Consider the following 14,714-nt stretch of genomic DNA (forward strand, 5'->3'; position numbering starts at 1 on the left):
TGTTGTTACGGGAACCTGCATGGGTCCAGCTATGCCTGTCTTTTTGTAGCCATGATGTGGAGATGCCGGTGATGGACTGGGGTTGACAATTGTAAACAATTTTACAACACCAAGTTATAGTCCAGCAATTTTATTTTAAATTCACAAGCTTTCGGAGGCTTCCTCCTTCCTCAGGTGAACGAAATGAAATCCTCGAAATGAAATCGCATTTATAATTCACAGAACAATGCTTGGTGATTACAGACAGTTTTTTCAACTGCCCGTCGCCAAGGCAATCAGTGTGCAGACAGACAGGTGTTACCTGCAAGGTCTCAGAATATACAAATCACCAAAAAAAAAACAACAAACAAAAAAAAACAGAGATAGAGAGGTAGAAACATAGAAAAGACATTGCTGTCTTTTCTATGTTTCTACCTCTCTATCTCTGTTTTTTTTTGTTTGTTGTTTTTTTTTTGGTGATTTGTATATTCTGAGACCTTGCAGGTAACACCTGTCTGTCTGCACACTGATTGCCTTGGCGACGGGCAGTTGAAAAAACTGTCTGTAATCACCAAGCATTGTTCTGTGAATTATAAATGCGATTTCATTTCGAGGATTTCATTTCGTTCACCTGAGGAAGGAGGAAGCCTCCGAAAGCTTGTGAATTTAAAATAAAATTGCTGGACTATAACTTGGTGTTGTAAAATTGTTTACAATTGTCTTTTTGTAGGGTGTGTTGAAAACTCTTTGGGCATGATTTTATCAGGGAGCCAGGAAGTGGGCCGGGGGGGGTGGAATTCCTGATGGGAAACCCGGAAGGATGTCTTTTGTTTATTTTAACGGTTTCCCGCCCAACAGGCCAGCCTGATTGACAGGCTGGCCTAAGTCAGACAGGAGAAGAGGAAGGACGAGGATGCGAGCAGCTAAAGCGTCATTGGGGGATGGGGAGGGTCGGGGGTCATCGAGGGGCTCAGTCATCGGGGGCTCAGTCATCAGGGGTGGTCAGTCATCAGGGGTCGTTGGGTGGGGTCAGTTATCAGGGTCTCAATCATCGGGAGGCTCAATCCAGGGATGGTCAGTCACCAGGGGTCATCGGGGGCTCAGACATAAGGGGTGGTCAGTCATCAGAGGTCATCAGGGGGTCAGTCATCGGGGGCTCAGTCATCAGGGAGGTCAGGGTGGGATCATCACAGAGAGCGGAGATCGTGACGGGGGGATTGGAGATCGTGACGGGGGGATCGGAGATCGTGAGAGGGGGTCGGAGATCGTGAGAGGGGGTCGGAGATCGTGAGAGGGGGTCGGAGAACGTTGGGGGGGTGTCGGTGATCGTGGGGGTGGTCGCTGCAGGTAGGCTTGTTGGGCCTGGTAGAAGCACTCCTGCTCCGCCGAGTCCACACTTACCTGCTGTTTGGGCCTTCTTGCCTCCTCTCATGTGGCATGAAGTAAAAGGCCCAGGAATCCCAATCCCCAGAGGTTAAGAACAAAAAATCCGTTAAAATGCCGGTCTTAACGGCAGGGCCTCATTTAAATAATCTTCTGGAGACTCCCGCCCGACACCTGGCCAAATTGACAGCTTGGCAGGTGGGCAGAAGCGCAAACAAGTGGCAGGAGACCGCAGCCGGTGACCGGTGGTGACAATCCCTGGCAGTCAGTAGTGGCTGAAGGCTCCAGGCCACGATCAGCGCTGGGGGGTGGTGGTGGGGGTGCGGGGGTGGTGAAGAGAGGAAAGCCAGGACTTCAGGGCCATGATCGGGGCTGGGGAAGGTGTAAGGCTTCCTTGGAGGCCTGGGTGGAGCACTCCTGGGGGTTGATTTTAGGATGGCCAAGCGGGTGCATTGGGGGCGGAGGGGAGGGCGGGGGGGGGCTTGTAAAATCGGGGAATCCTGGAGCGGGTCTGGAGCCTGGCTCCAACCCGCCCACTTCCAGGTTCCCCAGTGACGCATTCGGGTGCGCGCGCAGCTCCCGCATGCGGGACTCCCACCGGCAATTAAAGCCGGCGGGATGACAATTTAAATACTTACTTACCTAGTTGAGGTATTGACAGCGCTCAGTGACAGGCAATTTTGGCAGGGGTGCAATTTTCATGGATCCTTAGCGTGTTTCCTATGCTGTAGGAAACACTCCCTGTTGGAGCAGACATGTTTCAGTCAGCAGCCAGTGGGAGATGCAAAGGATTATTTGACAGTTGGGGGGAATACCTCATATATTGCAGCAGGGCACTCTGTCACTTCAGACAAAGTTTTGGCTGCAACACCTTTGTCTTTCCACTCAAAATTATTAATTTATACCCTAATCTTTGCTGTGCAAACACATTTGCCTACTTTGCGGAGCCCCTCAAACTCACACCATCAGGATGGGGGGGCGCCTTAGCTGCATTCATCACTTCATCCGAGGACGAGCAACATCACCAGCCTCGCCAGGCACGCCGTCCACCTCCGCCACGTGGAGCTCCACAACACAGTGCTGCGCCACAGGCACCTACACAAAATAGTCGTGCAACTACACATACACCCACTGGAGGGTGACCCAATGGGTGGCATGAAGTGTGGGTGTTCATGGAGAACCTCATGAAAGGGACTTATTGCACAAGCCAGTCAAAAATGGCCAAGACGTGGCAGTAGTGGTGATAATATAATATTTAATGTGAGTTGAACCAAAATCAAATATAAATAAAAAACATGACAAACCGTCAAACGCCCTTGAGCATCCCCTTTGTGCTCACGAAACCTTTGCCTTACGCTTCCTACTACTCATACATGATGCATCCCCTGTGGCTACAGCAAAGATAGTAGCACGTTGGGTGAGGCTGACCGTGAAAGAGATGCATCAGAGGATGAGTATGAGACAGAGTCATAAGATTGTATGAGGATTGGGTTGAGTGGTAGTGGTGGGATGATCACTGGGGAGGTGAGTAAGTGCAGGTAAGTTGAGGATGAGTTTTGAGTGGGTATGAGGAGCGATGTGATAGAGTAGTGTTGGCAGTGCAGAAGGAGTTGTGGGGTGGGGGCGGTAATGTGGAAGATGGAGTGTAGGAGAATCAGTAAGTGTGCTCACTTTGTTTGGCTGACCTAGTTAGGAATCTTACAACACCAGGTTATAGTCCAACAGTTTTATTTGAAAATCACAAGCTTTTCAAATAAAACTGTTGGACTATAACCTGGTGTTGTAAGATTCCTTACATTTGCACACCCCAGTCCATCACCGGCATCTCCACATCATGACCTAGTTAGGTCATTGAAGTGCTTCCTGCACTGGATCCATGTTGCTGCTGCTGGTGACCTCGAACCAGGCCTTCTTGGTGGCAGAGGCAGGCCATTTCCTTCCGTCCGCCAGGTAGAATATCTCTCTCCTCCTCCACACCCCATCCAGTAAGACCTGGAGTGAGGCATCATTAAACCTGGGAGCAGCCTTTCCCCTGGGCTGCTCCATGGTGCTCTTTTGGTTGTTTGCTGCAGGATCAGCCATTGGAGGACTGCCCCTTTAAATAGGGATCCTCCAGCTGACAGCCTGTGATGCGGGTGCGCAGTCCGCCCGCTATGCAGGTTTCTGACGGGAAACCCGGAAACCAAGGTAAGTGGTTTAAATTTACCCGCGATCGCGTGGAGAACGGACGGATTTCACTGGGCGGGTTACCCATGCACCCTGTCGACCCCCCCACTGCCAACCCACCTCCCTGGTAATATCGGGGCCCTGCTCTTCCTGGCCCACAAGGAGTGCTAAAAGGAGCTGATCTTCAGCACTTACCTTGGCCAGTCGGTGCCTCCCACCTCGGATCCACTGCCAGGAATCCCACAGCTCGAGCCTCCCCCTCACTCACTATTAAGTTTAACTTTTGAATGTTAATCAGGATCCCGCCTATCTTTTGCGGGGGCCTCGTCGATGGCCTGATTTTCGTTTGTAAAAATTTAAACGGGCGGGAATCGGGTCAGGTTGCTCGATCCTGATATTTTAACCCCCCTCCCTCCCCAATCCTCTCCCACTCGAGGGGTTGGGTTAAAATCGAGGCCATTAACTCGGTTTCTCTCCCCACAGATGCTGCCTGATATAATGAGTGTTTCCAGCAATTTCTGCGTTTATTTCAGATTTCCAGTGATTTTTGTTGCTTTCTAGCTCTTCACACATAATTACTTCAAAAAATGCTTCACTGCCTCCAACAATTGTGCCATTCTCCCTTGAGCGTAACACAACGGCTCACGATGAGGGCCATATACTTTTATAATAAACTTCTGTTTGCAGTCGGCGCTCACACCGCTGCCTGGACTCAGCAGCCAGAACTCCTTATCATTCCAAGTGATTTTTGCGCTCCAACGGACTGGAAAAGTAAGGATAAGCCGCAATGCTCACAGGCATCCTGATGGATTTCCCGCCCCTAATGGCCAAAAATCCACGATTCCGCTCTGCGACATTAACGGTGGGGGAATGGAACCTCATCTGTGCTAATTAGTTACACGTCGAACCCCGTCAGAATAAGTGGGTGCCCTGGCACGTATCAATGCAGCTGAGCTGCTCCCTAGGTGGAAGGGTGTTGGGCAGACCCCTATTCCCCTTTGCTCATTATAGTATTGTGACCGGCTGCTATAAGGAAAATGGCCTCTCCCACTTTGATGGGCCCAACTTCCACCACATGAGACACCAGAGGCAGGACTGGGGAGAACTCCAGTGGATGGTATCATCCATCCCCCCCCCCCCAACCCCCGCCCCATCCCACCTCTTTGTTGACATCACCTGGAAAGGGGGTGGATTCAGGAAGCGCCCGCCCCTTCTGCCTGAGGAAACCCCTGGCACAGGACAAACGGGGCGGAGACCCAGTGTAACAGGGTCTCACCCCAGAATCCACCTGTTGCCGTCATGTACCAGATACCCCAGATTTTCATGGCCGTAAGATCTAAAGAAGTGCCAGGTGATAGGGGAAGTGTCACAAATATATTTACAGTGAGCCTTCCTGGAATATTTCTTTAACGACACACCCACAACTGTCAGTCTAAATCTCACTTTACCTGTAATCATTAACTTAAACAAGGAAGTTTCATTCACAGCCTCAGCACTAATTGTGGATGCAGTACTGTTTTGGCTTTAACTGAGTGAAACCTTCAAAAGTCTTGATAGTTTCCTCTGAAACGATACTGAAAGAATGCCCTGGGTGATGGTATACTAAAAATGATTTTCCAACTTCCTTTCTCTACTGGCTTTTTACAAGTGGTTTCATCTGTCAGCCGACGCGGAGAGCCAGAGGCTATAAAGTGTTACCAGAAAGTGCAGAAATAGTCGTCAACAGCCAGGTGCAAAGTAGATCAGTAAGATGAAAGGTGTAAGGTATGCATTGTTTCTGAATTTCTGTGAGTAAATTGATAGACATTTGTGAAGCAAAGTGTTGAGTACTGTATAATCTGTTACAACCTTTTAATACTTATATAGTCAAATATAAATTTTGGGGATCAGTGCTAATCTCAATGGAGAGCCACAAATAATCTGAATTTTGCCGAGCACCTGAATTTGGACCACTGATTTTAAATGCCCATCCTTCAAACAGAGGTGTGTGGGAATGCATAGGATCTAACTATACTTATACAAATGCATAGGATCTAACTATACTTACACATAGGATCTAACTATACTTACACATAGGATCTAACTATACTTACAGATAGGATCTGATTATACTTACACATAGGATCTAACTATACTTACACATAGGATCTAACTATACTTACAGATAGGATCTGATTATACTTACACATAGGATCTAACTATACTTACACATAGGATCTAACTATACTTACACATAGGATCTAACTATACTTATACATATGCATAGGATTGAACCATAATTATTGCCATTGTTCTGCTAGACGTTTCCCTGGTGCTGACTGGAAACGAAAGCAAGGCATCTTTTTTTAAAAATTCCTTCTTGGTGGTCTAGTGGGGCGAGGATATCCAATCTCTGGCTAACTGAGGGGTTTGGGGATCCTAACTCCTGAAATCAAATGCTGCTGTTGACTACCGATTTGTGTTTTTTCTAAAATCAATAAATGAAATGCGCCCTCTTCAAAGGTGCGCTCGAGTAATATGAAGGCACAGCGACAGATGTGTCTGGCTAGATTTCCTCTTTGAATTAGGTTTGATCAAAGTTCAATTCATTCCTTAATTGAAACATCAATGAGAAAAAAAATCCCCTCCTTTCTCCTCCCCTCCTTCAAACAGTTTAGTTAGACCTTTGGGTTCTTGGCATGATAGTGAAGGGAAGTTCTTAACAACCTAGGAGTAAAAGCTATGCTGCACCACTCCTGGCACTTGGCAGGACCACATTCCTGAATTTTCCTAAATTTCCTGAAAATACTGATGGGCTGGGAGAGTGCAATTTTTTGATATGTGCTCTCAGTGTGTGCTAGGAGCGGCAGAGTGAGTTTTTACCCCCTAATGGTCAGTGTTCATCCATGTTCTCTTGTATTCTTCTCAATCTATGCAGTTTGAAGGGTTGATGGATAGCAAGGTATTGATCTAATCACTAGTAGATTACTAGGTGCTTGCTTTCATATTCTCTGGCATCTCAGGGAAATTCACAGATTAGGTACATTATCAGAATTGGGATTCAGCTTTAAGAATATGGGAAATTCTGAATCCTGAAAATATTTGAATACCACAGTTTTGCTCCAGGTGATACCTTGGTGGCTTCCACGGTAAATGCACTGTGCAGTCCAAAACCAAACCAAGCAAGTGTAAAAGGTCCTGTGTTTGATCAACCATGTGCAGAGCTAGTAGGGGCAGCAGTAGCGACCATTGGAGTAGGGATGGAGAAAAAGTCAGTACTGATCACAGTCAAGTGACCTCTGCTAAAAAGTATGGATTGTTGAGTGAGAACATAATTGGGCTTGGTTCTTATGCCTCCAGCAATCAAATAGCCTTTCAGCAATAACTCATGAAGAATAAGTCACTTGGGCAAGGTATTGGAAAGTGGGCTGGGGCCTGTGAAACTGTATCTATGGGTAGAAAGAGAAAATTTGGGGGCAATGTAAACCAGCATTACATACTCCAAGATGCAGTTTTCTCCTTTTGGGGCACAGGTGCAGACGCAGCTTGTAACTGAGCATGAGGGTCTTCGTAGTTCTAGTGCTGGAAGGAGTCTGAAAATTCAAGAACAACATGATTTGGCACTTTGTACCCCTGTGTTATTGGGGGGGGGAGGGGGGCTGGGGAGAGGATGGTGGAAGTTTGAGCCTATCTTTCAGTATCTATTGTAGTTTCATTAGAATAAAACAAAACTTTTAAGAGTGCAGTTGTCACAATGCAAAGGTGAAAAATCCTGTCTGAAATGACCTTGCGTTAAACTCTGTGAGAAACAATAACAGGTAGAATTTCCACATGGGTTCCCTGATCTTCTGCCTTAAGTTCCATGGAAGATTGATGGAAACTCCAGAGAAACAGTAGAAATTACTCCCGGGATTCTGCCGATCTCCTGCCGAAGTTATAGCGGGTGATCAGGAGAATCCCCATAGAAATTCCAGGCGTATGTTTGTTGCATTAAACAACATTTGTACAGTACTGAGCTCCTAGACTGTAAAGCAAAATTGTGTAAGCATTATCCATGGTGACTCAAAACAATAGATGGTTGACTGCACAAACAGTGGAATATTCCCTGTTTCTGCAGAGTATGTTTCATTTGAGAAAAAAAGGCAAAATATAATAAAAGAGTTCTAGAAGCTCATATTGCATTAATGAAGATTGATCAAGTTAATTTATTAAAAATATTATGTTGTGATAGCATTAATACTGGAAATGTATTTAAGTAATAGGAGATGGTGTGCAGCTATTGAGTGGAGGGGACATTAGATATGAAGGGGTGAAAGGGCCTAAACAGACACTACTGTGGTAAACATACTGGTATATGCACATTGTTTTAGCAGAATTATAGTTAAGTTGGACACGTTACAATTATTATTGTGAAGTAGTTTCTCATGGGTGTATGAGATTGGTTTAGTTCGGGGAGGATCTACAAACTGGTACTTGTTTTGGAGGGTTTGTGTGATTGTCTGTATGTCTATTGTTTTATTCTACAAAATGTAGCATGGATGTTGCGTTTAATAGTCAGTGTGAGCTTTAAGCAGGCATAAAGGCATGTTCTGCAGGGCTATAATATAGTTATCAGGGCCACATCAGGCTATCCAACCCACAGCCAAATCCACCACAGTTACCTGCAGCTGAAGAGTGTTGCTATAGCTAATAACAACATTGTTCATTTCCTGCAGAAGCATTAGGTCCGGCCTCTGAAAAGGAAAAGCAAGAGATTGGGAGCGCTATGCCTCGAGGCTAAAGAGTGCTCACACTGCCCAAGCTGGGGGTACATATTTGCAAAGCTCCTGAATGGAAAATGTTTGTTATTTTAGTGAGAATCTAGGAATATTGTTTCATCTTTGTCATCCTCCCTATCACAAATCAGTCCAATTATTGGGATTAATATTTCTCCGTGCTTTATAGAAGACTTTTTTTGCAGTTAAATTTCTGGATTTTTACTTTAGATAAAAAGCACAAATACCGCGCGCGCCTTCAAGCCCAAAAGTGGTTTATATTTTACTGCCTTAATACAAAAACTTGTAATATTTTGGAAAAGAGCGATTTAAAGGCTGTAAATGCACAAACAAAATTGTGCAGTGGCTTAAGGATGAAGATTGGGGCTGTTCAGTACAAAACAAAGCACAAAATACCTAGAGAGACCATGGGGTGATTTTAAACCCCAAGAACGGGTGGGTTGGGGGCGGGTGGGAGTTGAAAATAGTTGTTTTTTTGGGTCACAGATTTTTGGACTTGGCATTCCCAGTGGGAAGCCTGTACTTTTCCGCGCCGATGTTAAACCCAAAAATAAAGCCGGGTTGCGGTCACGACCCAAAAAACAACTAATTTCAACTCCCACCCGCCCCAACCCACCCATTCTTGGGGTTTAAAATCACCCCCCATAGGTGAGCTTCAAGAAAGAAAATGCCAGCAGAGCAACTAAGGTTTAAAGTAAGAGTTGAAGAAATGATCTGAAGTTGATATAAATCACTCCTGACAATGCGTAAAGGAGACAACACCTATCCAAAGATTGAACCCAAGGAGGATGTGCTGAAGAAAACCAATGAAATGTAGCTGATGGTTCTGTGCTAATGTGTGGTTTAATTCTCGCACTAATTAACCCTCCTGATAAAACGAGTGCCAGAATATGTTTTTAAACTTCGAGTTAAGGGGGAATCCTGCTAACTTGCCTTTGTTGTTATAATATTTTAGGCAGAATTCTAATTAAATGTTTGAATTTCAGTGTAATTTATGGGAAATGTCTTTTTTACATGTTAAAATATAAGAACTAAGTTCTCCATTCTACATCCTCCATGTGTTGTAGGAGTATAACCTGCCTTGATGGCTGAGTGCACAATGAAAATATCATCGTGATGTAGCAGATAGGTCGTGTTGCACACGGCCTCCTACTCTCATATTACAACTGTTGAATTTTGCCCAGCTAAAAGGTTCTTTGTTTCTTGCTTCAAGCCTCTCATTGCCAAAATCTGGAACAAAGTCTCCAGTCTCCCTACAGGAGTAGTTTAGATTAGTCAGCTGATCAGCTAGTCAGCTGTCACATTCTTTAATCCGGTTTGTCAAGGTTTTTGTCCTTTCCATTTCAAGTTTCCCATAAAACTAAGGTGTCGGCACCAGATGATGCATCTCTAGAGAATGTCATACTAAGCCTTTTCAAAACAAGTATACAAAAAAAAAGCTAAGCTATGCTCTTTAGGTTGTATTGTAACATCAGTGACCAATCCTATTCTCGTTAGATGGGCATATAAGCAAATAGCCAAAAACAAGCGGGTTTTAGCATAGAAAGGGCTATGGCACACATTATAATCATACAGAGAATGTGCCCAGGCTGCCTGTGTTGTACAGTACACTCTTCAGAACCGAGCCATGCAATACAACTGCCTGTATCAAAAGTAAAGTGCCTCCATAATTGAGTCGGCACCAACATCTTCCGACGGCTTTACTGTGCAAAATGCAATCGTCCTTTCACAATCATGGACACTCCTAATCATTGCGTAAAGTACTTGTCGCTAAATCTAGGAAACACAGTGCCAAATTTGTCTTAGGTTCACACAGTACACTTGTAAGGAACAGCTGCGATGTGTTTACAGAACAAGATAGACAAGCAGATCAAGTCATGCCAGTCAGACATCACTGAACAAACATTATCACCAATTGTAGCCAAGGAAATCCAGGTGTCACATGGTGCTAAGGACCTGACTACTTGTCAGTGATGGAACTAATGGGGGTCAAGAATCCTTTTTCTGCCTCTTGGTGCCAAGAAACTGAGATAACATCAGCTACATGGAACAGAATGCTGTTCTCTCCTAATTAGGTACACTCTTTCTGTTGCTTGAGAATTAATAGTTTGCTTATTGTGGTTAACAACGCTGCTACCACAATTGCTGGGCCTCACTAATACCAATTGGGAGGTTCATTTAGTTCTTCATAGGTTAATATGCCCACTGTTTGAACATGTGAGTTTGTTTCTAACATGAAAATTACATTGTTCTTGGTGTTAGTGAACTGCAAGCCGTCTTTGTAGATCAGCTGTATTTGATTGATATTCTGAAAGGCAGGCCTTAGGCCTCACCCAGAGTCTATGAGGTCAATTCACAGTTTCATTTGGATCAAAAAATTGTCTTATAATTTTATCTGCCACTACACATGTAGACACTTGCAGAGCCTTAAGCATTCTGGTACCAGTATTTGAGATGAATATTCTGATTTCAGTGGAGCTGTCTTATCTACAGTGAAAGACCTCTGTGGGGCATCTCCATAATCATTAAATTTGAATTGTTATTTGGCTCATACACCCATTGCCAGAATACACATGATCATCTGTATGGCCCAGAATTTGCTCTGAGCAGCGAACGAATGGTACCCGCCACTCATTAGATTTAAACTTACCCATAAATGATCCACGGGCTTTAGTGCGGGAACTTCCTCAAATAGTGAGCTGCAAAAAGTGCAGCGTCCTCTCCTGGGAATCTGTGAGCTATGTGAACAGGGAAAGGCTTGCTCTGTCCCCTCAACCAATCAGATTGAAGCATCCTTGACAAGCCGCGCAGACACAGAACTAGGAAGTGCAAACTACAACAGTAAATTCAATGTAAAATCAATTAGAGAAAGCAAAATAAAGAGAGCATAAGAAATATTGAATTAAAAGACAGGAATAAAAGAGACAGAAATAAAAAGTTAAAAAATTAAAATTGCAATTTTTTTTATGTCCAACAACAAATAAAATCGTAAGTAATGAGACTCCACATTTTTAAAAGTTAATTTTCAGTGCCAGAGATGTTGTTTGGCAGTCATTAAGACTTACCACACCGTTAAAAGTTAGTTTAGACCTAAAAAACCCAGCGTACGTTTTTCTGTGTAGGTTAGTTTGTTTCCAGCTGGGCAGTTCAGCAACTTCATGCTGGTCCATTTCTTTCACCGGCGAGCTGTCTTTCCAGCTTTCAGACGAGCAGGGAACCTCATAGAGCAATTTCCGGATTTCTGCGTTTAGCTGCGCATGCACACTCGCGGAAGTTGCTCTTCCATTTGCCCTTAAATAACAGTGAGCTCTGTTTGGCTGTCTGTTATTTTTGGAGCAAATTGCAGGCCATTGTGTCACAAAATGCAAATATTACTTCACAGATGATGTGCAACAGTGTGACCCTGCAAAAAATCTACTCTTAAATGTAGTGATCTTTGTGCAGGATACCACCTAATCTTTGATAAGCCTATTGGAAATTTGCTTTTGTGTTTAGAAAATCCTTATAAACTTAGTTTTTGTATTAAAATATAAACTTCGGCTCCATGTGTCAAAGTGAAAATCTAATCATAGTAACTAAAAGGAAGCTTCCTGTAAGGAGAATAAGTGTGTGAGGAAATACATGTATGCAGTTGACACTAATTTAGGAGGCACAGTAAGTAGTGCAGATGGGAGCAGGAGGTTACAAAGGGACGTTGACAGATTAAGTGTGTGGGCAAAACTGTGGCAAATGGAGTTCAGTGTGGGGAAGTGTGAGGTTATCCACTTCGGATAGACAAATCGGAGTATTTTCTAAATGGTGAGAAACTAGAAACTGTGGAGGAGCAAAGAGATTTGGGTGTCCATGTACACAAATCTGGTACTAAAAGCTGGTGGACAGGTACAAGGAGGCTAATGGAATGTTGGCCTTTATCTCAAGGGGACTGGAATACAAAGGGGCAGAAGTTATGCTTCAGTTGTACAGAGTTTTAGTCAAACCCCACTGCACCTCATGAAGGATATATTGGCCTTGGAGGGGGTGCAGTGCAGATTCACCAGAATGATACCGGAGGTTAAAGGGTTAAATTATGAGACCAGGTTGTATAAACTTGGCTTGTATTCCCTTGACTGTAAAAGATTAAGGGGTAATCTAATTGAGGTGTTTAAAATTATAAAAGGATTTGACAGGGTAGACAAAGAGAAACTATTTCCTCTGGTGGGGCAATTCAGAACAAGGGAGCATAATTTTAAAATTGGAGCCAGGCCATTCAGGAGTGAAATCAGGAAGCACTTCTTCACACAAATTGTAGTAGAAATTTGTCCTCCAAAAGGCTGTGGGTGCTGGGTCAATTGAAGCTTTCAAGACTGAGATCGATAGATTTTTGTTCAGTAAGGGTAACAAAGGATATGGATCAAAGATGGGTAAATGGGATTGAGGTACAGATCAGCCATGATCTAATTGAATGGTGGAACAGGCTCATGGGACTGACTGGCATACTCCTGTTCCAATACTCCTAAATACCTAACCCATAGAAATTTGCTACATTTACAATGTATACAATATTAAATGGGGTTTAGCTCGATATTGCCGGTAAGAATTTTTTCACCCAAAAGCCATTTACTAAAATGTAAGTGTTAGTGATGTATCGAAATTTTTATATCAGGTAATTTTCAGATGTTTATAGTTGTCACATTCACAGGTGATAAGCTATTTTAAACTATTTGCATGCTCCTTTGTTTCCTCTTCTGTAATGTTATTTTCAGTCTGTAACACACTTTGCATCTAATGTTCAGAATTAGAACAAAATGAAAGTCCCCAAACAACTTTTCAACACAAAAGCTAACCAAATTTTTGGCCAAATTAAATATGCATTCCTTTTGATCTATATCATACTGGCATACAAGAATTACATTAACAGCCGTTTTGGGTACTACATAAATGCAAGTTGTTGTTGTCGTCATCGTCACAGGCTTTTGGTGCAAATGTGGTTCTTTCTTTTGAACGGTTCATTGGAGAGAGAGGGAGGGAGTGGTGAGCCCATGAGAAAATAAGGGACGAACTAATAATTATCTGTTCTCACTGCCATTGTTTGTAGCAATATATCTGATGTCGTATTGGTCAGTTTTGTTTTTAATTATTCATTAGAGACAATCTCAATTTTTAATTGACATAAAAATCACTATTCTCGATCAAATTATATCTGGAAAGACTTTTTTTTTAAACTGAGGCTCTGTTTTACTTAAAAAAAAGTTATTTTTTACATCGCTCCTCCAACGCTCAGTGAGAGGCTGAAGGGACAACCTGCTCCCAGCTCTCCAACAATGTTATTAAGCTGCTACTCCAGGTTAAAGTAGTCCAGGTAGAGGGTTCTTTTGTTTATCCCTTCTCCTCTTTCTCCTCTCCCTCAGCACACAGGTAGTGGCTGCACAATCCAACAGTGGTGACATTGGGATCAACAACAGGGTGAGATTAGCAACTAGAAATATTGTCCACAAACCCACGTCTCCCGTTATCACGGTGATGAGCCCTCTGCCCCTGCTTGTTCCTTATTCGAAAAGTGGTGCCATGTATAAATATGCAGAAGTTACAAGATAGCAATTAGGAGTGGTAGCACTAACTGATTTCACCCTCCTGCACAGGAAGTTCAGGCCAAAGCAAGTATCTTTACTGCCACCTGGGCTGGGCTCAGTTAACTCAGTCCAGACAGGGAATTGAAACTGATATTTTCTGGTCTGTATGGCTCAGTTATACCATGGGAAACATTGAGGGAGCATCTGACAAGCTTTAATGCTGCAAAAATAAATTACTGATTTTCAACAAAAATAATCAAATTGTTTATCAGGGGAAAACGTCATTTGAATAGACCCAAAGCACAATTTTTCTGATTTTAAAACATGCCCTTACTCCACAAATACTTTGGGGATAATTTTCAACATTGTGGCCTGTGCGGCAATGTGAATCCTCTGACCGTTATAGAACTCACAGGATCTTCATTCATTGAAATCAGTGGGATGAAAATCGGACGAGTTCTATAATGAGCGGGCAATCTGTTCCGTTACATTATCACCCAGGCAGTGCAGTTGAAAGTAACCTCCATATGTCCAATTCCAATGAAGTATCAATACCTCTCAGTGTTAATCTGACACATTATCTATTGTCTTTTAAAATTGTGCGCCTTTTTTTTAATTTGATAATTTAAACTACTACATTGCATGACATAATTCTACTAGAAGTCATTTATCATGTGCTGTCATCTATAACTTTATTCCTCATATGTGTCACCCCTTTCCATATTACAGTGTTCCATTAATGGTGTACCTTGTAAGTTCATTCAATTAGCTGACGTTGGGTGGGTAGGGCAAACAGTGGAGTTCAGATCAGGAAGGCCAACATTGGTGGGGTGGGGGAGGCGGTGGGGTGGAGAGTGGGGGCGGTGGGGTCAGGTTGGATAAG

The 14,714-nt window shown here is 43.5% G+C and overlaps 1 protein-coding gene across 4 annotated transcripts in view; it reads left to right on the forward strand.

The window, feature by feature from the left end:
• blnk (B cell linker) overlaps positions 1 to 14,714 on the forward strand; it is a 161,865-nt gene that overhangs the window by 54,473 nt on the left and 92,678 nt on the right. Inside the window, exon 1 of one of the 4 annotated variants that reach the window (XM_068002431.1) lies at positions 5,059 to 5,292. The exons of 2 other annotated variants lie outside the window; for them this stretch is intronic. In XM_068002431.1, the coding sequence (XP_067858532.1) occupies positions 5,279 to 5,292 (14 nt within the window). In that variant the 5' untranslated portion in view covers positions 5,059 to 5,278. Of the gene's footprint in view, positions 1 to 5,058; positions 5,293 to 14,714 lie in introns of those variants that run through there. One more of the 4 variants, XM_068002433.1, reaches the window with a different exon arrangement.

The sequence above is a fragment of the Heptranchias perlo genome, chromosome 21 (assembly GCF_035084215.1).
Source record: "Heptranchias perlo isolate sHepPer1 chromosome 21, sHepPer1.hap1, whole genome shotgun sequence".
Taxonomy (NCBI): domain Eukaryota; kingdom Metazoa; phylum Chordata; class Chondrichthyes; order Hexanchiformes; family Hexanchidae; genus Heptranchias; species Heptranchias perlo.